The sequence below is a fragment of the Netta rufina genome (assembly GCF_964035555.1).
Source record: "Netta rufina genome assembly, chromosome: 15".
Lineage (NCBI taxonomy): Eukaryota > Metazoa > Chordata > Aves > Anseriformes > Anatidae > Netta > Netta rufina.
In genome coordinates this window covers 12,275,726-12,299,611 of record NC_140138.1, presented here as the reverse complement: position 1 = coordinate 12,299,611, position 23,886 = coordinate 12,275,726, and the positions used below count along the sequence as shown (strand labels likewise).

Here is a 23,886-nt window from a genome sequence, read left to right as displayed (position 1 = left end):
CCCACTGGGGCTGCCCGAGGGGGTGGGCTGGGGTGGGCGGATGTGTGAAATAACTGTGTTATATAACACACATCTAACACAGCGTCTGTGTGCGTACAGAGCTGTACTGTATAGTGAGCCATGATACATTTTTATTTGATGTATGCATACACACAGAAAATATATTTTACTGAGCCTACCCAGGCACACAGATATAAACCCCATTTCATGTTATAGGATGCTGTGTGCAAAACAGATTTTTTGTGTGTATGTGTATATATTATAGTTTGTAAGAACATATGCATGCATGGCTTTATGCATCTATTAAAATATATGTTTATAGAAATCTAATTTAATTTACAAATAGATATATATCTATCTCACACGTGTACATACATACATTGCCTGTTCATCTATAGCTGGTGCTATAGCCTTTTTATAACTAAATTTATTAATTTTTAATGAAAAGCATGCACCTGGGTGTTTGTTTTATAATTATATATAAAATTTATAAAGTTATAAACATGCATTGTTCTATGTAATTGAAACTAAGTATAGTGCATAGAAACGTATGTACACACATGCATAGAAACATATGTACACACACATACATAGCACTCTGTGTGTGTATATGTATATATGGTTTACAAAAAAGTACAGTATTTATAATTTTTTTTCTCGTAAAAAGTAAGGCACGTTAGTAATAGGGAAAAGCCAGGCCAGGCTGTTTGTTTGTGGTTTTAGGGAGCTAGAAAGATCATGTGTGCGTGACAAATAAGTAAGGGTGTGTGTGTGTAAAATTGACTCATATACTGGGTATTATAATTACTATGACAATTATTTAATGATAAATTACATATGCAGAAGGCTGTCTAAATTGTGTATTATGTACATGTACATATATATATATATATAAAATACATGTATATATAAAAGTCACTTAGAGCCACATATGTGGCCACTGCTGCTGGACACCCATGGACACCTTGAGCCGCACCCAGACACCGGCAATGAAATAACCTGGCTTTGCTGGGCTCTTGCCTGCTCTGTCTGAGAGCATTTATTACATTCCCATAGCAGCAGCCCTAGTGTGGGGCAAGTACTCCCCAGTCAGGGCAGGGGCATCACCACACTTGGTCCAGGCTTAGGGCAAAAGAGTGACTGTGCAGACACTGCTGAGCAGGAGCAAAGGTTGCAAACCAAAGCAATCTGCGCCTGTCACAGACAGTTCCTGCCAAAATTATGCCTTTACAGGACCCACAGTCAAATGCAGGGCGGGAGAGGAAACAGCAAGGAAAGTAAGATCTCTGCTTGTAAAACCCTCAGAAAGCAGCACTACCGCAGATCCTGGTATAAAGTGTTTATTTGAGACTTCACAATTAACACAAAGTCTGCCTTTCAATGCCTTTTTTTTTTCCTTACAGTCAATAAATTTGTATTAATCCCTCCCTCCCCCATGCATGATTGCTGTTTATTAATCTAAGCCTTCTTATTTTCATCATGAAAAAATAAAGCGTTTCCCCATTTCATCCATTCGCTGTACCACTGACATCCGCTGTGCTGCATCAAAGAGGAGGAGATGTAGAATTGCTATGCCTACCATTGGGGTTGAAGTTACTCCATTATTTATTGATTTATTCTTTTTACATGAAGTGTTAAATGAATCAATCACCCAAGAAAAATAAATATATCATAAAGAACCAAAAGTTCTGCAGTATCCCTTTTCTTTACATGTAGCTGCAGGTTAAATGCATACGCTGTTTGTGGCAATTCACTTTTACGTTTGGTGGTGAACTTACACTGAAAAAGAATCTGTTCCAAAGGAGTAGAGCCAGGAGTCAGAGGAGGTATTTTGGATGCCAAATTTTAATACCTAGGCAAGAGATCCATGTGGAAGCCAACTACCTGGTTTCCACTGATCAGCTTTTACTCAAGAGCAATTCAATCTTGTGCTTTTCAGAAAGTATCAGCTAAACCCAGGCGTGGGCTCAGCCAGTGCCAGCTCCTAGGCAGCCTGGAAGGCAGCACGACTGGCGTGTCTGCTACTCGCTGCAGTGGAAGCGAGTTCCTGGGATCAGTGTCTCTTGGATGTGCAGCTCGTATCATACTGCTTGGCTCATCGCGCAGTACTTTTGGCACCAGCCTCGCAAGTAAATTATTCAGTAACTCACCCTGCCTCTCGAGATGGTCCTCAGAGGTGGCAGAGGTCAAGGAGGCTTTCCTGTAACAGAGATGGTATTGGGCAGGCCGTGAAGTAGAAGACCCATAGTTTTGCTTTATTGAGTTATTGTGCAAAAGGGAATACTGCATCAGAAACCGTAGAAGACTATAGTTTAATCAAAGTCACCAGCTGCTGTATCGGAAACCTGCTAACAATTGCTCCGATTGGTTCTCTTGGCTACTCTTTGTTGGTTTCTTTTTTTTTTTTTTTACATAAATAATATAGACCGAACATTATAAACATTTCAGCAACCATTTCTAAAAGACCGGAGGAGCCCTTTTAGGCACCAAGAAACAACTGCAGGATTCAATTCCAAAACTGTCTTTGGAGTCATCGAATCATCAGATTTACACGGCACCCAATGACAAAAATATTCAGTCGAGTTCGATAGGACTGCTATCTTCCTGACCATCTTCCGTGTCATCATCTTCTCCAGTTCCCATCAGACTGTTTAAAAGATTTCCTAGAATAAAATACAGGACATTCAACCTTGCCAGTTTTATATTCTCATCTCAAAAACTTCAATTGTAACCCAGTTCCCATTAGTAATTAGTTGATCTGGGAAGCTGTATTTTGATAGTATTCCTTCTTGGAGAGTACACTGGTAAAAAAACACCCAAGGTTGTATGCTTTCTCTGTTCCTTATAATTCCTTGTAGAAAGCCAGTACCAGTGTCAGCATTTCATAAACGAATGCTCTGGAAGCATCTGTTTTACATCAGCACTGATTAGAGCTCTACCAAAACCACAGACTGTACTTTAGGAAAATCAGCTACTGAAGTCTGAGGAAATAAAGCTTGAACACAAATAAGATGTTCCTTTACATTCGGAAGTTATACCAGAGCATCAGACACTAACTGTAAGATCATTTGCAGGCTTCTCCCTGTCTCAAAGAGGAAAAGTCTACCAGCATCACCAAATTAATTTCACATGCAACAATTAATCATGTATTCTATAGTAGTGATTGCTTCTACAGGCTATGAAAAAAAACAATTTATCAGAATAGATGATCTGCTTCCAGCACACCTGTTTTATGTAAGGCGCAGCTCTGAAAAGCCGGGCTGTCTGTATAAACAGCTGCTGACATACACCTTACCTAGTAATCCTCCGTAGGACGATGTCTGCTTGGGCGGCACACCGAAGAAAAGCTGTCCTATTCTATCTAGGTACTGAAACGACACAAGGTGGAGAACAGTCAGCTACCTCATTTACAGGTGGAAACGCCACAGGCAGCACGCATACCACATGAGCTAGCTCACTGACTTCTATCTACAAGCTATATTCAAAACCCCTACTTCTGAAATAAGGCATCAAGGAAAATTAAAATGCCCTGCATTACACATTTATGGCTTTCCATTTGCACTCCTAAAACACACTTGTCAAATATAAAACAAGCACTGTATGAATTTCTACCAGCATCTCACTGCTTAGAGGAAATGCTTAAAGCCAGTGCCCTTTGGTGGCTGTCTCAGATTACGCAAGCTGTGACCTGCGTGGTTTGCAAAGTCACGGAGCAGGCGACAGTCAGCTGCTCCTTAATGCTGTAGGTTAAATCCTGCTTGTAGTCACTGGTAACTCACCTCATTATACATGGGATCTCTTTTCAGTGACGGTTGATACTGTTCACACAATACTGTAAATACTGTTAGTTTTCCCCTAGAAAGGAAACAACCAAAAATGTGATCTTTGTAACCACTGAAAAGGAAAGTAAGAAGAAAGTGAGAAAAATCAGACTGTACCCATCGACGGCCAGTAACAGGAACCAGATGAAGTTTAGCAGTGGTTGAACAAAGGGAGGACCCTTTTCTATTGAAGGGTGTTTCTGTGTGTATGTTGTAAAAACAACTGATGCGCTGGTCTTATTTTTTAAGCAGAGAAATCTGCAAAAGGAAAACAGAACAGGGAAAGTTAAAAATAAAAGGCAAAGAAATTTCACCTGCAGAAAGAAAAGGAAAGCCAAGCATTCGACAACTTCTACTTTAATTGTGCACTGAAGCCCTCTCAGGCTCACACTGATGGCAACTACTGCAGCTGGTACAAATGCACAACTTTGGCAACTGTTTGGAAATCAACCGAGTAAGGGGAAAATTTCTACTAAATTACACTATGGAGTAAGTGGGTTTCAAGGGGAACTGACATTAAATATTAATAGAACGAGTTTAACCAAGATCTAAGCAGATTTTATACAGCACAGGTGTCTCAAAGACAGCATCAATTAAATCAAAACAGAGAAAGACTGGCTAATGCATGATTCTAATTAAACATGACATCACATTTATTGTTCCAGAGTTTATGATGCTGAGGTAAAAACCTAGTTAAAGACCTCCCTCTGGCCCCATCCCCTCCCAAACACATCTCCTTTCATTACCTATCTGTCAGTGTCCGATAACTCAGTCATTCCCTTAGTGCCAACTCAAACTAACATGGCATCAGGAATGCTGATGGGTTTAATACACATCTCTAAGTCTCATACTAAAGCTGCACTTTGGCTCCCTCAGCCATTTGTCATGAGTTAGATTGATTTCCCAGACTGATCAGATCTTTCCTCAGGTCCGTTAATTTAACTGGCAATCTCTGCAAGTCCCAGAGGCCTCAGAGACTTTATCTGGGACAAACGTTGTCAGCAAGCACTTGGAAGGCTGCCACGAGCAGTCTCAGTCTTGGTCACAGGCTCCACATCTGTACCCTCGGATGTGCAGGGCATAGGGCTCTTGTGCCTTAGTGCTGAGCAAGGAACTGCAATTATTTGTATTAGACTACAAACTGCTACTTAAGAGGATTTAGTATGGTATTTGAGATATAGACCAGTAAAGGATGTAGTAGTGCTTCTGTCTAAACACTGGAAAAATAATCCCTTACCCGTAACCTCTCCCCAGAATTTCTTCCCCCCCAAACAAAGACCCATATAACTGTTTGAGCTCTGCATACGGTGGACCTATATAAAGGATTTTCTGCCACTCAACATCGCTGCAATCTATAGCAACCAGCTATGGAAAGCAGGACAGATCTGCATGACAGCTGAAGGCTGCCAAATGAGACAGACTTGCTCTCACCTCCTCCCTCTCCCCCGACACCTACTCTCTCCTGACTCCCTGCTGCACAGTCCTGTCCCCACCTCCTCCTCAGACTCCTCCGTGAGCTGCTTTCCCTGACTGAAGAAAGCCATCAACTGATTAAACTCGGTAAAATTGGCTTTGTCAGCCTTCATTGTGCATGAGCTCTGCGAAGGCATGTAATAGCTTGCATTCCCACCTCCTACAAAATAAATGCTTAAAGTAAATGAAAGCCACCAGCAACTCTGTTAAACCATCGGTTTATGCTGCTCATAAACCAGGGTTAACCAATGTTAATTATCTCAGGACAACGAGGCCGAGAGCAAGTACTGTGCCAAATGTAAATACAGAGCCTGCTTAGTGCCAGCCTTGGTAAGACCATCTAGGATAAGTCCTAACTCGGCATAAAGCAGTGTAAACAAGAAGAAAGACTTGTGCTTCCAAGGTCAAACAGATTACACTGAAAGCTTGGACCTTCGTACATTTTACCCCACTCTCACCCCTTCAACACACCAGTGTTAAGATGCTTTTCTATTGTTACCACACAAAGTGAGTTTTGGAACCTCTGGCCAGTTTTACAGCTGCTTTAGAAAAGATGCATGGTTATCCTACAGTTCTTGTGATTAATCAGATTGGCCTCAAACACAGCGTCATCTCAGCAAAACAGTTAAAAAATTGTAACACCTACTGTAGGACTGCCTGTGCTACAAACATGTCCACCTCACTGCGATAGCCTCTGGATGAGGAGTATTCTACTAGCATATTTGCACAGCCTTCGCCATCTGTGGAGTGCAAGAAGTGATACCGAGATTCACTATAGTTTTGCTCTACAAAAGGAAAAAGAAAATGGCTTTTAAGAAATCAGTTCATCACAGCTGAACACAAAAACACATTTGTTAAGCTTGCACACGACAGCTAGAAAGAGAGATACACACAAGGTATGTAAACAAGACAACTAGCAAAGAGACAGCATTTTCCTATGTAAATTACAGACAACTTATAAAAGGGGTAATAAATACGCCATCCTAAATGCATTGGGGTAAGTGCTATTAAAGTATAATTCATGCAATGCCACCACAAAGCACGGCTACCGCTGGGACAAGCAGCTTGAGCTGTGGTCACAGCCTTTTGTCTAACAGCACGCAGACATTTCACGTGCTGTCAGCAGCACTTAGGAAAGAAATCCAGCAACTCTGTATCACAGCATGTGTACCACGGAGCCCGACTGCACCTTCAGCATCTTTCATTTGAAGTGCACAGAAAGAAGGCATCTCCTATTTTTAGCTTAGCCCACTCTTGCTACCAAAATTAAAACTGCTTCCATGTGCTGAAGAGAACAGCAATTATGCAGAAAAAAAGGTGCAAAAAATGGAAATGGTTTGTTAGAACTTAACTTGAAGCTAAGTATCATGCAAAACTAATGTGATGACAAATCAAAACGGGAAAGCTTCTCTTTTTGGAATGTAAAGCTTTGCTTGAAAGATCTCAGCATTTCTAATGGATCACAAAAACTAGAGACTAAGAAAATGTGCACTTTGATCTTCAAAAGAATGGCAAGCAGACACCTACGAAATGCGGATTTTTTACTTTCAGGATGCAACCGTTTCTTATCCTAATCACATCTCAGCTTTTAACTTTTAACACTGAGGAAAATCTTCCCTTTCTGGCTGGCAGCAGCCATCAGAAACCAACATCAGTCCCACCAGAACAGCTACAGGGTTTCATATGGCACACCAAAAGGCAATAAGCTGGAATGGTGACCATTGGACTATTACACAAAGCCATGATCATCAATTACAGCTACAGGAAAATTTAAAGTAAGTGAACTAAGTTCACTTACTAAGTTCATTAAGTAAGCCTGCACTGGTTTTAGTTCACAGGAAACCAGAGGAGAGCTGGCATTTATAGAACTGTTCTCATTCACCTTTGTATGTATTGAACAAAAGATTTTAAAAACTGACTATCAACTACAATTAAAATAATTATTTAGTGCATGTTAGCTTATTTGACATCCCATTTCACAATCCCAAATAAATCTAATACAACAGCATTCATTCTGAAATGCCTGCTGTTCAACATCTCCAAAGTACCTAACTGCAGATCCAAGGACTGTGTTGTGTGCTGTATTTTTATCTTTCTCGGGTTTATCCAGGATTTCAAAACAAAACAACACAACAGCCTTGCTCCCCAACAATTTTCCTTCTAATGACTCTTAATCAAACTACCTCAGTGTCCAAAGGATCAGCCTTCCTCTGGCAGAGAGCTTTACCAGCAGCTGTTTGGGACTCTGCACTAACATAGAGCCACAGGCCTAATTTTTCTGTTAGTAACATTAAACTGAAGTTATTCCAAAAATCAGGTAAGAGCAGAACACTGTCATCTCAGCTTCTGTAGATTATTTCCAAAGTAGGTCTCCTATAATATCATACTTTCAATGTTTTCAAAACAAAACACAGGAAAAAAAAAAACAAAAAACAGTTTAATTTTGCTTACCTTTCCAGAGGGTAATTGCTAGTAACTGGTGTAATTTGGGATGGCCGAGTTTTCCTGATCCTCCGCTAGACCACTTCAGTGCTCTGGATACAAAAGCCACTCTTTCAGGAGAGTTTGGATCCATTAAACTAAACAATTTAGCCAAGTTTTCTAGAAGCAATAACATTCACAAATATTTAGCATTAAGAGAAATAGGATGGATGATCTGCTGCTTCTAGAGCATCCCTAATGTACAACACTTAAGATACAGTGCTGTTTTGTCTGTAAGCTCCCTTCTCAGTCTCTGTGAAACATGTTAAACCTAAAACCATGACACTGAACTTGAGCAAATACATTGCATACATCATGTCAATCCCACATCCACTAGCCAGCAATGATCCCTCCACTGCCAAAGGCTGGGCCTTGCAGAGAGCTGGTGACAGCTCCCCTCCTTCACAGTTTGGTGCAGGGATCCCAGAGTGTTGCACAGTCCCAAAGGGGACGACGGATTTCAGGTTACAGGAGCGCTTGCCATTGATGGGGCAGCTGCGAGGGACAGTCTGTAGGTTGGAAAAGGACCATCAGAAGTCCAAGGTGGGATACAAAAATGTTAGAGTTTGTCTAAGGGAGCAAAGAGCAGCCTCTGTCCCTTCTGTCTCCAGCCGCAGTTGTTAAGAGGAGCAGTTTGCCCATGCAGCAGCAATTGTCTGGCCACGCAGCTTTTAGGGTCTTCCTGAACTCCCTGCTTACCTAATCTCAGAGTCAGAGCAGAAAGATTTCTTTGTGAAGGGCTGATTCACTGCGCACACCACCACACTGCCAGGGTGGGCAAGTACCATCCACCAAAGCCCTGGAGACACGAGTGACTGGGCAGACAAAACATTACCCTTGCATTGCAGAACGGAGGATGCCGTAAGACAGTGATGTTTATTCTAAGCATGTCCCCTTGCTCATGGCATTGTCAGTTACCAGGAACCCATTATCCTCTAATAAAATTTTCCCTCAGTTTATCTCCATGCCTTAGCCATGTGGGACGACAAACAGAAAGGATTGCAGGTTTCAAGACTTAACAGCCCCTGTGAGGTGAAAACATACCTAAACACCACCAAAGCAAGATCAAAGGTCACCTTACCTAAAAGGTCGTCTGTTACTTTTGCATCCGATTTCTCCAAAGACTCCAAAACCAGCATGGACAGATCAGCAGCACTGTTTTGCTACAAAATAGATGCATACCGGTAGTAATGAACATAGCAGTAGAGAAAACATCAAGAAAAGTTTTGTTCCTCCAACAGAATTTTGTCAGAGGCATATTAATGTTGTTATCAGCAGCTACAGCTAAGGCAGATATCAAATTTCAATCCTCCCTTACAAAAGTCTACAGTAACTCAATGGCATCTGAGAGAAGCCTTCAGGAAAGCAAAACAAACACTTGGTTAAGATCATGTTTGGATGCTCACAAACACTTCTACTTTGTGTCCCAGCTTGGAATAATCCTTCTTTGTGGAGAACAGCTCAACAAAGAGACAAAGCAAAAGATCACCAAGCAATTAGCCCAAACATTTGCCACTGAGGATTCAGTGCTCACCCTATAAAATCTTTCAATAACCCCTCCTGACCCCCATGCAAGAGCACTGACATACCTGGTTGTGGCTGAAGAACAGCAGAGCCCCTGAATACATTAACTCTCTCGCTTCTGGGTGTTTTCCTTGTGACATATACCTGAAAACAACACCAAAGTGGTGTATGCTTAAATGAACTGCATTTAAAGGATTAAAGAGCAGTGACATTTAAAACAAAGGCAGCAAGACATTCATTTTTAAATCAGATTAGTTTCAATAATGACGTTCCTTTAGTTGCTGCTGTGATTTGGTTTCTGCCTGTGACTGGATGGAATACGAGCAAATAGCGTAAGGATGAAAACCGAGCTCCCAAACTGATCTGGGCTGAAGCAAGGCACAAATGATCCCAGAAGTTCACCTAAGCAAAAGATGTCAAGGCATTAACCCCAGCTGTTAAGCGCAGCTCAGACTGTCGCACAGCTTTTACTACACGGAAAGCAGGCACAGTGACAGCGTAAGGAATACAAAGTGACTCCAGCCTCCTCCCCGAGCTCTGCTTCCTGCCCTTCTACGCCTCTGACCGCCACTTCTGCTGCCGGCAAGGGGACAGCAGCCACACGCAGGCCCTTTGCTGAACCAAGGAAGCCGGTTCCTCTGGTGGTCTCTAGAAAGAGACGAGTGGCCAGCAAGATTTACCATGCAACATGTGACAGTGTTCTCTTAAATGCAATGCTTTGGGATGCACCTGCTGCAGCTTCTGCCTTCCTCAGCTGGGAGTTAACCAAGAAATGAAGCAGGACAGAATTTGGTCCCAACAGTCACATCAAGAACAGGAACCTGTTAACACGGCACGGTGATTACAGCATGCTGCACGTCACCACTACAGGCAACTGAAGGTCTTGGACAGTCACATCTCTAGATCAGAAATTTGGCATTTCCTATAAAAGTGGTTGAGGAGTGGCAGCAGACGTAGCTCCCAATTCCCATTTCTCTCAGCTGCTTCTCAAAACACACATTTCCTGACTAGTCAGTAACAGCGGGCAGTGTGCTCAGGTCAAAGATAAGGCACTGATTCTACCGCACGGCTTCAGCACCTGCAGCTCTTGCTCTGTGCCAACAGCTGGTTGTGCTGGGCCCCTGCTTCCACCCTCCTGCTCCCGAGGGCCAGGGCAGCGCCAGGCAAGGGGGGCACTGCCTGCAGGGAAACGGAGCGCTTGGTAGCTCCCCAGTGTCCTGGTGCTGCACGTGAGGTTCCTGTCACAGGGTGACATTCCTGGGAACAAGTCCTACTGGTAAAATCGGATCTGACAGTGAACGAGGGAGGAGGCAGAGTCCTCCTGCCCCGCTCACCACCTCGCACACCACCCAGGTCTGTCCAAACGGGTGAGCAATGCGGTCAGCACGGATGGCGTGGCAGTGGGGCTGTCAGAGCGAGCACCCTCAGCAGTTCAGATTTGTGATCACCACAGTGAGTGCTTCCCACATCAGGCAAGCAGCTCGGCGGCTCCAGCACCTTTACAGCTGGCCTCACATCCACGTTTGCTCCTACATTTTAACTCCAAATCTCACACTGGATTCCACTTCCACAAATTCATTTTCATTAGATTCCCAGAGTAATTTAGGAGCTCCTAATCTGGGACTTATTACAGCCAACACCAAAAGAAACTGTCAACAGTTTTACTATATAAAATACGTTAACTTTTAAAATATATATAATTATTAAAAGTGCTGGGATTTTTGGAAAGAACTTTTACTACAAAGAATTTTTAATAAATATTAATTACGTTGATCTAAATGTCATTTAGAACCAAGCAGTAACACCCTGCCAGCCTCAAACACATTTTGGCTTATGACGTTTGGAACCGAGTCAGGATTTCAAGTTTAACTTGCACTTCATGACAGAGCAGACTGGTATTTTACCGGCTGGTTTTGTTTACGGTGAACAAGCACAGGGTATCCCCAGTCCAATTCCGCAGCTGCAGTCGCCTCACTCTGTGCTAATCTTTCGAGAAAACTTTACATGTAACACGTTTTACAGAGGCCAGACAAGGCTATCTGGACTCTTTCCTGGCCTCAGTGACTTTCCCAACAAGTTCCACAGTCCCATTACATCTTTTTGCCTGGAAGGAAATGCCTTCCTAGCTACGCAAATACCACCTTTCCATTTAACTGGGCACCTTCTTTCTCCTGCATTTAAAATGGAAAAGACTGGAACTTTGATTCCAAATTAATTCAGTGAGGCTTAAGCAAAGCATGTGAGCTAATACACTGAGAACACTGGATGAGAAGTGACCTGCTGAGCCAAGCCATCTCCCCCACTGCAGCCACCGCATCGCATAATCCCTCCTATGAAACAGGCCACGCTTTGTCTCGGATTTATTCTCCAACGCAATTTAAGTCTTAAGACTGTGACGGTGCCCTCGCTGACCCCACCAGAAGGGTGCCGCAGCACACGACTGCCTTCATTTAACGGTGCTGAGTGCGGGCAGCAGGGCAGCCCCCCCATGCTGGCAGCGTAAGTGGCCAACGCAGCAAGGACAGGGCGCCAGGACTCTGGCCCTGCTGATGACACACCGAGGACTCTGTCCCCAGGGGCTGGCTCCTGCTGTGAGGACACCCACGGGCCCGTCCCCGTCTCGCTGTGAGGGGCCGTGACACCGGGGGGCTGCGGGATGAGCGCCCGGGCCTGCTCCCCTCGTCACGGCCGTGAGCACGAGCACCGCGCTGACGGGGAGAGCTGTAACGGGGCTCTGTCGGAGGTGACCGGCGGTGCCCCGCGGCTGTTTTGGGGCACCCCCGGTGGCCGTGGCCGGGGCCGGGGCCGGGGCCAGGCCCTCAGCGCCCCCTCAGCGCCCCCCGGCCCGGCGGCGCCGCTGCCCCTCAGCGCGGGCCGGGCCCCCTCAGGCCTCTCAGCCTAACCTGCCACACGGCTGCCCGCCCCGCCCCGCCCCTCCCGCGGACCAATGAGAGGGCGGGAAGCGGAGACAGGCAGCGGCTCCGACCAATGCGGAGGCGGCGTGGGCGCGGCGGGCGGCAGCAGGGTAGGGTGCGTGGGAAGGCTCTGGAAGGCCGGGCGGGGGAGGGGCAGGGCGGGCCGGGCCGTACCTGAAGAAGAGCGTGCGGTACATCTGGTGCGCCTCGTAGTAGTCGCCCTTCTCGACGCTGGCGCGCAGCTTGCCCTCCACGCGCTGCACGCCGCCGCGGTTCCTGCCGCCGCCTTTCGCGGCTTCCTGCTCCGCCGCCATAATCGCCGCCGCCATCGACGCGGAGGAGGCGGGGGGGTGAAGGGAAGGGAGGGCGCATGCGCACGCACGCCCGGAGTGGCGTCGCGACTCCGCTGCCCGGCTTCCGCCCACTGCGACGGCGGCCGGCGAGGGGCAAAAGGCGCGGCTGCGCGGAGCGGCGCCAGAGGGCGGGGCGGGGACGAGCTGACTCTGGGCTCCCGGGGAGGGAAGGGCAGGGGGCATAGGGAAGGTGATTTACTGCGGGACAGGCCTGCTAAAAAGCATTTTCAGTCTTTTTTTTTCAGCTGCCAGAACCTCCCCGCTCCAGTCTTGCCCACCAGGAATGCCGCAGTGATAACTACACCTTCAGCCTAAGGTGCCCGTGCTGCCTGACATCACACAGCCCTCCTACATTAATTGTAATTATAAAACTAAAGCCATCCGGGTATCCCCCTGCCTCGCACAGCGAAGGGCAAAAGGTCTCTCAGCCTCCTGGTAAGGCTCAGTCTCATCTGTCCTCCTTAGCTATTTAAACGGGTCATGGAAAATACAGAAAAAGAATCTTTATTTCTTATTTCAAATATTACATGCACTTTCAAAAATTAAAACTCTTTATTTAAACATTTCAATAGCATCTTGTCAGTTTTGGAGGCAGCAAAGTAACAGACAATTTGAAAAGCATTTACAAAAATACATTGCACAAAGTCCTATCTTGCTTTTTAAAAAATAAGTTAGTGTTATCCAAAATATTCCCACCCTAGCTACCTAATTTCAATTTATACAGGATAATTCTAATTTTAAATATGTAACATAGAATATGAAAACACCTGTACATGTGTAATCTAACTCCTCTGCATAGGCCATAGGTTCTGTCTCTAGCTCAAGTGAAAAAAAAGTTCTTCACGCAGAGACTTTAAACATTCGAGGACTGTTGTGCAACATACATATAGCTCTATTCAGAAAACCAGTCAGCAGTTCAGTGTGTTAACAGTTCGCAGGTAACTATAAAATGCGTTGTAATAGCAAGATAAAAATTCTGCACACAAGTGCATTTTAGGAGTCTTTTCTGAAAAGGATCTTCCAAAGTAGCAATCCTAAAGGAGGCCGGCCCTAAAGCAGTCTCAGCACATTCTACATGGAAATGGCACAAGACTGAGACACCAATCTCATCTTCAAATTTCAGGGGAGGATCTCAAGAATACCCATATATCCCAATACAGCAGCACTGAGCATAACTCTGTCTTGTGCATGTTAAATAACGAGCTCTACTTCAGTTGTATTTCCCACATCCTGCATTATCACAGCACAACATTTACTGACTATAAAATAAACCAGATTAAGGAATTATTATAAAGACATTTTTTGACAAATTAAGATTTTTCTTCTCTAGGCTTAGTTCCAAATCAGCCTTGTTGGATGTACTGCTCGTACAAGAGCTGATAAGCCTCCTAAATTGCTTAGTAAACAGTATACAGCAGTTAAACTAATCAAGTTGCCATGGTAAAAACCCTTAAAGTAATTTTAAGTTATCCCTGACTTTTAGAACAATTCATGGCCACAAGTTGCAGTAAAGCATTCTCAGTCGCTGGTGTTTAAACTAGTTTTGGTTGTGTTAACTTTCCCTGATAGTAATATTTATTATGTAGTCAACATTTATTGAATAAGCCCTTTTGGATCCTGCAGAAGGACAAAAAAGGTCAACTGAAGGACACCTTTAGCCGCAGGTGGTGTTCAAAGTGTACTACATTATTTGTCTTATGGTGCCAAGCTAACAAAGATGCAGTTGAGTCCTGAATTAAAAAAAAAAAAAAAAAAAAAAAGATCCTAGTTGCAGAAAAGTGTGGTTTTTATTCTTTTTAAAAACCCTATACATTCATTTGTAATAAAATAGGTATATCACCTGTTTGCTAACTGCGCTTTAAGAACCAGAGTAGTTTGCATGCATTATTTCTCTCAGCATGGACACAAAAATATGAAGCTAACTGGCTATTACAAGCTGAGCATGAGCAAATAAATTTTATTTTATACATTTCTGCTGACAGTCTTCTGCCTTTATCAGAGGATTGGTAATTCCGTAGTATATATCTTGCATCCTTGTCCTTTAAAGATTCCAGTGTTCTAGGCTTTCCGGTATATACAAATTGAGAACAAAATGTACAACAAAGCAGCCCAAGCTGTAGTGTAGATTATTCGGCAGGTTTCCCATGCACTCTGAACCGATAAAGACACGTATATTCAGCATGTCCCCAATTAGAGAGAATTCTCAGTTCCACTATTTGGAATACATTGTTACTGTTATCCTAGAGAAGGAAAAAGCAAACACACAAAACAGAGTTAGGTTTCTACGATGAACACGTACAACTGAAGCTGCTTCCTGCAACTACAAACTTCTATTAATAATTAAATTATGCCTTGGAAAATTTATACCACTTTAAAAAACAACTTCCTTTGCCTTGCAACTGCTTGTTTATTAATCGAGTTAGAAGTGTGAAGTAAGTTTATCTTTTCTTTTTTTCTCTTCGTAAGTTTATTATCTTCACACCATTTGTGTCCAGATGGCACAAACTTTTCCTCCCTTCTCATCTACTCAGATCACAGATTGATGTAGACAGGCAGATACTTTCTACCTCTGTTTTTACAATGCACAACAGAGAACAAGGCCCTTTTCTTCACTGGCACTACTGTACCTGACAATTCAAATCCCATCACCCAGACTCACCATCACTGGAAACATCTGCAGTGGCTCTCCTTCTTGATCGTAGACGTACTGCCCTAGGAGTACGCCTTCTTCTTGATATTCATCATCTAAACCCTGTAACAATAAGATGAAGATTTTGTTTTAATGTCGATTTTAAAGGAAAAAAAAGCTAAAAGTGTATCTACATTACTGAGTATCAACAAGCTGCACCCAGAAGTCTATCAAACCAGGATCAGAGTGTTTCCTGCGCAACTTAATGCTAGTTCAGGCATGGCTGCACATTGGAGTTTCCTACATTGCAAATACCTGTGCTATGTTTTCAAGTTTTTAGTCACCCCCCTTAATTTCTACAGCAGAACCACTATTGTAGTGTAAAATATAAAGTGTTCAGGACAAACAAGAATGAGAGAACATCATGGTTATAAACAAGACAGAAGCCAAGAATCAGATGTTTGCAGATGACTCTTATTACTGCAGTTGTATAGCCTAAGAAAGATCTATTTAAAAAAAATTAAGATGCATTATAAATAAAGTGAAGAGCTAAAATTGGGGAGGGGAGGACAGATGAAGGTGTATGAAACAACTAAATACATAATTTAAATCATCATCTCCCTCCAAAGGAACTTGTTACACAAGCAAGACAAAGCAAATACAACTCCCCCCAAATTAGTTTTAGCGCTTACTTCTAGGTCTCAAAGCTCATCAAGAACATAAGCAATTCTAAGAGCAATGACAAACATCCGTTTCTCTTCTTAGCTGTTCTCTTTCAAGCTGTTTATTTTTCAAGACATGCATCACAAATATTCTTTACGTTTACAAACTTCACTTAAGTTTAGGAAGACTTACATATACTGAGAAGTTCCTAGGAGCACTGGTGATATTTCCTGATGGTGAAAGTGTTTTTGGTATGTGTTCCATCGTAAAGGCAGTTGGATAGATCTTCATGGAAAGTCTAATGACAAGATACCCCTCCGATCCCTTGAAAGCCCAGCAGTTACCTGGATACATGTCCGGCTAGACAACAGATTTCAAGGCAAGGAGGCAGGAGGGTGGGGACAGAACATGACAAGACAAGAACAATTACAAGAATTTTGTTATTTTTTGTAATGAATTCTGAATCATGAGAAATCTTAAAAAGATAGACTATGTCCTGCCACTTGCTATTTGGTAGAAATTAAAGTCATATTCACAACTTTGATTTTAATTACAAATTCACTCCTGCCTCTGAAGGACAAACAACATCAGATGACACTTAATTGTGTTAGCAGGACTGTGTAATTTCACGCTACAGAAAATGGAAGATATAGACTGCACAATTTTAGTTGCACTCTTTAGGAAGACAGCATACCTGCCTGAACCACTGCCAACATACCAAAGAGCCAGCTTATTATTTTATTTTTTATTTATTCATTTATTTTACAGGAATCCTCCCAGTGCTTACACTTCACAGAAGTCCGATACACCACTCAAGCCTGCTATGAGAACCTTAGTTTTTCTAAAGCAGAGCATGGGCAATGCCACTGAACTTCAAGAAATAAGTTCAAAATATCCCTGTCTCCCACTGCCCACAGTGTATTACAGACAAAGATCCAGCATCCAAAAACAACTCAGACCACTCAATGCAAGATAATGTTACTGAATTTGTTTACTTGGCCTTTAATTACCTGAATCACCACTCTGGGAGATTGAGAGAAGTACCATAAAGGAATTCCAAAGAGGCTAATTAACGCTGTTTTGGTCTCATAGGTTTCAGAGCAGCGAGTACTCAGAATGCTGCCACCTCAAAAAAGAAAATCAAGTTAGCAGAAATAAGTCTTTAGGAAGGAGTAAAGAATTATTTTGTAAAGGCAGAGATGTCTGTGTAGCTTAATGAATATACCATTTCCCCCCCACCTCCCCCCCCCCCAAAAAAAAAAAAAACTAAACTAGTAAAGGTATTGTTGGTCTAATAATTTTCCAATTTTCTCATTTTCCAGTGCAGTGCTTCTATCAAATACAATGTTAGTTAAAGAAAATGTGAGAGGTTTTTAGTTTTATAGGGCTGAAAGAGCATGTATTTTCTATAGTGAATTCAGTGATGTGTACATCCCACACATACAGATCCATGGTTCTCAATTATCCAGTTACACATGTTTAGAAGTTATTCTATCCCAGTCCATGCGTACACTGGGAGTCACCTGTTTTCAGCTGTGATAAAGTAGGTGGCTGGTATATGACCCTGTAAACAATATGCACAGACTGCAGTACTCTGACCATTTGGTGATACACAAGGATGCTCTCTACCCTTTAGCCCTCATTTTAAGATTTGTAGCAAACACTATTTTTACTACTCAGGTTATTTATATTATTTCCTCTACTATTTACCTCCAGATTCTAAGGCAAAATCCACCATACCGGTCTTGTCTTGAGAGTAGAGTTTCAGTGCATTGTTTACAATAATCTGTGCTTGCTACAGATGGACACATAGAATAGAATGGAAAGAAATGTTTTAATATCAAATGATAAAAATTGATATATACACACACCTGTGAAGTCACAAACTTAAGTTTGAGATGTTATACTTCATCACAAGTCTTTGAAAGCCTCTGTCAACATAGAAGCTATTTTTAAATGCTTCGTTATTGGCTTAAAACAAATAGATACTGCGTCTTGACTGATGTTTTTCTTCAGAATTTGCATTCATTCCCCACCTTCTGAAATCATTGAGCTTTTTTTTTTTTTTTTGTACTTTGGGAATTTTTCCAGTTTGGAGATAACATACTTTTGCAGGGAAAAAAGCACATTCACAGTGGCTGTAAGTGCTGTAAGAATTCACTGAAACCATTTTCTGTAGCTCTCCCCATTTCAGTTTCTTTCTTGAATCTCTTAAAAATCACTACCATTTATACTGACAGTCATGCTCCACAAAATGCCTATAAAGGACAATTTGTCTGAACTTATCACTTAATTTTACTCACCGCTTCCGTGATTCCAGAGATCCCTGCATTGTTCACAACATTTGTTACTACTTCAGATGTTACTCTTTGGTTTGTAATAGCCATATGTTGGGTAATATTCTTCAGGATCTGCAGCTCCAGATCCTGCAGCAAAGTCTGCAGGTCACTTTTGGTCACAAAATTGGATGTAAGCCATTGGAGAAGTGATTCAGAAAAGTCCTTGTGTTGATCACCAAAAAACATCATCCTGACAGATTCTTTAACCTGGGCATCTACCTAGTAGAAGCCATTAACAAGAGAACTGATTAGTCTTTATAAACCAATAAGTAATACCATCTGTATATAATAGGCACATGTGAAAAATCAACATATATATTTCCAGTAGTACCGCTAGGTCTAGATTTCACATGTCTTTTAACTAAACTGACTTACAGTGGAACAACAGATAAGGTAGGTATGCAGAAGACATGGACAAAATGGATGTTTACCTGGTTTGGTGAACAGCGCACAACTAACAAAGCCCTACAATCTAGCAGTTTACATTAGGGGGTCTGTTTCAGAACAAAAATAAGTTGATTGCAACATTCAACTCTTAAGGGGAGCAGTGTACCTGTTAGGCCTAGTTAAGCACATCACTAAGTCACTTGCTTATGGCATACTTTGATTTGTAGACATACATGTAGCTAGACTATCTTGTGATGACACTCAGATATGGTATTTTAGTCAAAGTGGATAATCCTGAATCTAGACCTATATTTTATTGTCTATATTCAAACTGAACCTTACAGAAGGCATCAAAAAAATAGAGAATGATTTTTTTTTATTTTTTTAAATAAGTCTCAGATCAAAAACCTCACTAGCTTTTACATGACCTCCTTTCCATATTTACATGATACACCAGCTGTAGCACCAGCTGTAACAGCAATGTACAATACACACAACTGCTATTGCATCATCTCAAATGCAAATAAAACTGCCATTGTGGAAAACAAACCACAAACTCATCTGATAAGACGCCACATAGTAATGGAAAAAAATGTCACAGTACCACTACCAAAAACACTACTGTTCTTTAAAATGAATACTATCACCATGTTACTTTTGCAGTGCCTTTCAAATAAGTTTGTGAATGAAATCTAGTATTACTAAGTTTTACAAGAATGATGACAGAACTTACTTTTTCATGAATGACATCCATTTTCTCACAACTCGTCTTTGCACTTTCCCCAGTTAACAGCTCCGATTTCACCTGAGACAACTCTAGTTCTAGCTTTTTAACTCTGGATAAAAGTTGATTATGTTCATCCTCTCTGATAAAAACAAGGAGTCAATAATTAGGAAAGGGCAGTTTCAATCATTCCATCAAATTCCAAAGGCATGAGAATATATTCGTCTACCACAAAGTGCTTTCGTAGTTCAGTTATTCAGAAATGGACATTGGGAGCTTACAGCTCCTTGAAGGTGCTAAGGCATACTTCGAATGAATTTATTCAAAGCAAAACATTTCAAACTTGTGAACAAATCCAGAAGCGATGACTTTCAGAACATCATCACATTGACAAATTAGTAACTCAGACACAGATTTCTGGTAGCTTAAGGCTGGACAGACCAGTTGAGCTTTATTTGCCTGAGTTTGCCACTGATTAGAGTGAATTTCAGGTTACCTTAGTTAACGCTTGCCTGCCTACAAAGTTATTCTGGTTTTGGTTGTGTCTATAGGTAGCAGGTTACATGACCACTACAGATCAGTGTTCGGTATGCAGTATTGGAAAAGACAGTATTAGTCAGCATTTAGAAGCTATTTACATCTAATTTAAATTAAAATTCACTAAGTGTTTTTCTCCTCCCAAAGGGGAAACTACTTAACGAAGTTCTGCAGTTTTTTTTTTTCTAGTATTACACACAGTACATTAGTAGTGAGTATAGATGACAAACCAAAAACACAAATTAAGTTTATAAATCGTAAAATTCAAAAAAAAAAAAAAAGTTAAATGTAAAGTGTATCAAAGTCATCTACTGTATTCTTCACTAAGCAGTTTAAGGAAAAACTCTCAAGCTTCCATAAATACGTAAGTCATTCTACTCTGCTACATAAGCAGATTTCTCTAGTAAAACATGTAGCTGCAGATCACTCACATCAGAAGTGGGCCTTGTGCTGATGTTCGGCATTAGAAAATCAAGTTTGTGCTTGCTGACATACACTCTTAAGGTCAGTTAACTGACACAAGGGAAATTATAATTGTATTTCAAAGAATGTCTATTGCCATCAGTTAGCTCTAGGACTGGAAAAAATATTTAAAAATTGCTCATACCTTACTGTTTTTGCTTTGGCTGTGTCAAACTCCTTCTGAATATCCTAAAAAAAATACAAAAAGCGTTAAGTTTAACATACAGAAAGAATAAACACAAATGAAAAAGTGACACTTTCTAGCCCCACCTATACAGGAGTATGTTCCTACGTTATTTATATTTGTGCCTCTGTATCATAATATTTTATTCCAAATAGCATCTACCTCCCTGGCAGAGTAATTTTTAACCTTTAAACTGAAAATACCTTTAAGAATGGAGAAGGAAGAGAAAGAGCACAAGTTTTGAGACTTAAACAAGCATTAAAAGCTAAAATGAAGCAAACTGGATTTTGGGATAGTTAACACACAACTTAAAGCTTTTATCCTATTTTATTAGTTACCACTATAGCTACTTATCAAAGCTGACTTTCAATACCTTAGATTCAGCAGACAGCTTTTTAAGAAGATCTTCCAGCATCACAATGCGCAGCTCATGTTCTCGATGTAAAGCCAGGAAGTCAGTCTGAAAAACAGGGAAGGAAAAGGCGTGTACTTTGAGTACAAATAGCATAACTGACACTTTATAAAAAGTACAATGTTTCTTTCATTCTGTGATCAAAGAATATCAAGAGTGCTTAAGTGATTTATCCTGCAGGTAGCATAATAAATTAAAGTCTGTAATAGAAAATAAAAAGATTTGATTCCACGGTAGGAGGAGTTATATGCAGGTAAGTTTACCATAAAATCCCTTCATCACTAGTCTTTCCTAGTGTTTCCTTTCTGTATGAAAACAGGTAAATTCAGCTGCTTCTCAGCAACATAAGATTCTACTTTAGACCATCTATCCGGAATTATTTCGTTGTCAGCAATAACAGAATACTACTGAGCACTTCCTCATATTTACTGCTTAAGAGTTAATTCATACCAAGAAGAGAATCGTAAAGACAGATCACTAATAAACCACATTAATAAAATAATACTATTATCAGTCTCAGAAAGTGTCAGTAACTGACTTATCTTTACCTTTTCCTCCAGTTTCATCTCTTTAAGATGTTGACCCATTACATTTTCTATTAGCTTCAATATTTCACTTCTGTCACCCATCTGGGCAACCTGATCTTGAAGATTATGGAGTAGAAGCATCACTTTACTGTACTCTTCATCGTGGTGATGGCATCTATCAGACACGAAGGCCATTTGCTTTTCCAGCTCACTTATACGACCGGAATCAAAGATATTTATGGTATCCTAAGGTGTAAAGATTTTTTTTTTAATATATAAAAGTTATTTTCATTACTCTTGGATGTCAAGCAGTTATTGCAAAATACTGAGGACAGGGGAGTTAAGAGGTCTTAAGAGACTAAAGTACTCGCCTAGACTGTTTTGCCTTACCTTTGTAGGCTGTACAGTATGAGAAGAACCAGGCTGGGGCTCAGGAACATAAATAGAGTCATCTATCCTCTGTACTTTATCAATTCTTGTCCAGTTCAACAAAGGCAATAATGAAACGAAGCCATCAAACCCCCAGAACCATATACCTTTAGTGAGCAGAAGCAAAAGCAGAAAGGGTGTTCAATCTACAGATTGTCTTCTTATTTAAGGACACAAACTACCTTTCATTTTAACACAGAGTAGACACTACCCCAGTCTGAATAGGAGTTAGCTACATGAGCCAACTTAATGTTTTTTTAAAGTCAACCACTCAAGAGCATTAGGGAACATCCATCAGTACCACTTACACAACTATGAGGCAGGTGACTTCTGCTTATATATCCTGATATATCCTTACTTTTGTATTACTACTTCCCCGGAACATAGATCCCATTTATTGAGTAGGACAGGCCATACTCACTGAAGGTGAGTATAAATATTGCTTTTTATCTTATGGCAAAATATTTTCCTTTACACCCTATTAACTTAAGGGAAAATATCTTGCCTTACACCCTATTTACTTCATACTGCATTGCATAATATCTAACAGAAGTTGGAAGAAACTTATGCTTCCATGGAAACAGCAATTGACAAAGACTACATTTATTTCTGCAATATCTTAGTGAGAAGAAATAGTGTTTCCTACACAGGGTATCTTCTTCCTTTCTTATTCTCCCTAAAGCTCCCCACTGTAAGTCTCTTAGAAGTTATCTTCTCCCTGAAGTGGATATAAGCTTTTTAGGGCATGCAAAGACATGAAGTTGCTTTTCAAAAATATCTCAACACCTTCTATTTCAAAAGAGACAACCAGCTTGGAACATTGCCAGCTAACCTGTCTAAAGTAGCAGTATTTCAAGCAGTTAAGGTATGGTTTAAAGAAAAAGAATGATTTAGCGTGCACCGTTAAGAGAATTTAAACACAGTTTTATGGAGATTGACAGCAATCAAAAGCAATCAGTACATAGCCTACTCTTTATGATCTCAATGCTGTTCCTATAAAGGGAAGTAAGGAAAAGAGTCTTCAGCGCATTTATACTTACTCTGTTTGAAGAGCTCTATGAAATTAAACCAAAGTTATTCCTTTCATAGGAAAAGAGCCTATGGTACTTTGAAAGCATTCACAAACGCTTCACAAACTGAAACTTGGTCTTTTTGCTTCTGAATTATCTCCTTAAGCCTAACGTTCAACTAAAAGTACTATTTTGGTACAGCAGTAGGAAGCAATCAGTATGATAACTAAACAATTCACGTACCTAATAGAAACAGCAGTGGGATGACAAACAGTAATAGCTTGAAAATCTTTGGAAGGCATCTAGAGAAGGACAGGAAAGAAACAATGCATTTATTATGTAATATCTGGGTAAAGAATTTGCTCACAAGAAGTTATTTGGAAAGAATACATACCTTCTAAGAAGAAACACCTTGAGCAAAGACAGCAAAGTAACAAGTTGATACCAGCCAGTTCTAAGCAACCTGAACACGCCAGAAGCTGCTCTCCCTAGAAGACAAAAGCAGTGACACAAAATAGTTATTGCGGCACATGTTCACGGAAACCAAGGAGAGGGACATGCAACTGTGGCCAAGAGTACTTTGCAGGGCAGAGAAAGGCACGAGCACAGGCAACACACGCAGATTAACATCTAGGTTTGTATCACAGTATGACAGCATTATAACAACAGGTACTCAACAAAAGCAATAGCCATGCAAAAAGAAGAAACAAATCTCTTGTAACAATGCTATCTTGCCAGAAATTCAACAGCGAAGTTTGAGTCCAAGTTATTACACACCGAGGACCTCAGTATGTTTCAAGAAACGCACAGATTAGCAGAACGAGTTTTTGCTAAGAGGAATACCATGACAGGAAGTGACTAGCAAACCAAAACACACCCCATTTTTCTTGACACCCCTTATCTGGGTTATTCACACACATAGTCCCTCATCAAACAGTCTGGTTAGTCTCCCATTATGCCTGCGAACAGAAGCATGTTCTCATTAACCATATTTTGGTCAATAAAGCACAGTAGCA

At 41.2% G+C, this 23,886-nt stretch overlaps 2 protein-coding genes across 8 annotated transcripts in view; both read right to left on the bottom strand.

Moving 5' to 3' along the window:
- Nucleotides 1-1,324: 1,324 nt before the first annotated feature.
- On the bottom strand, nt 1,325-12,564 carry GET4 (guided entry of tail-anchored proteins factor 4). The gene is made up of 9 exons (XM_084296364.1): nt 12,389-12,564; nt 9,365-9,443; nt 8,857-8,938; nt 7,746-7,895; nt 5,941-6,079; nt 3,939-4,079; nt 3,780-3,855; nt 3,296-3,368; nt 1,325-2,663 (listed from the first exon to the last, which is right to left on the bottom strand). Exons 1-9 carry the CDS (start codon nt 12,541-12,543, stop codon nt 2,575-2,577), a joined length of 984 nt encoding a protein of 327 aa, XP_084152490.1. The 5' UTR covers nt 12,544-12,564; the 3' UTR covers nt 1,325-2,574.
- A 491-nt stretch (nt 12,565-13,055) lies between these two features.
- SUN1 (Sad1 and UNC84 domain containing 1) overlaps nt 13,056-23,886 on the bottom strand; it is a 30,788-nt gene continuing 19,957 nt past the window's right edge. For all 7 annotated transcript variants that reach the window (XM_084295909.1, XM_084295910.1, XM_084295908.1 and 4 more), the window contains 13 exons: nt 23,265-23,358; nt 23,114-23,172; nt 21,822-21,967; nt 21,453-21,677; nt 20,866-20,952; nt 20,454-20,497; nt 19,319-19,451; nt 18,163-18,417; nt 17,570-17,654; nt 16,870-16,985; nt 16,052-16,219; nt 15,227-15,319; nt 13,056-14,807 (listed from right to left, as the gene is read on the bottom strand). In XM_084295909.1, the coding sequence (XP_084152035.1) occupies nt 14,694-14,807; nt 15,227-15,319; nt 16,052-16,219; nt 16,870-16,985; nt 17,570-17,654; nt 18,163-18,417; nt 19,319-19,451; nt 20,454-20,497; nt 20,866-20,952; nt 21,453-21,677; nt 21,822-21,967; nt 23,114-23,172; nt 23,265-23,358 (1,619 nt within the window). In that variant the 3' untranslated portion in view covers nt 13,056-14,693. The remainder of the gene's footprint in view (nt 14,808-15,226; nt 15,320-16,051; nt 16,220-16,869; nt 16,986-17,569; nt 17,655-18,162; nt 18,418-19,318; nt 19,452-20,453; nt 20,498-20,865; nt 20,953-21,452; nt 21,678-21,821; nt 21,968-23,113; nt 23,173-23,264; nt 23,359-23,886) is intronic.

Coding starts and splice junctions, on each gene's coding strand:
- GET4 (XM_084296364.1), bottom strand. CDS start 12,543: ATGGCGGCGGCGATTATGGCGGCGGAGCAGGAAGCCGCGAAAGGCGGC. Junction 8,939..9,364: donor TGTTCTTCAGCCACAACCAG/GTATGTCAGTGC, acceptor TCTATTTTGTAG/CAAAACAGTGCTGCTGATCT. Junction 2,664..3,295: donor GTCCTACGGAGGATTACTAG/GTAAGGTGTATG, acceptor ATTTTATTCTAG/GAAATCTTTTAAACAGTCTG.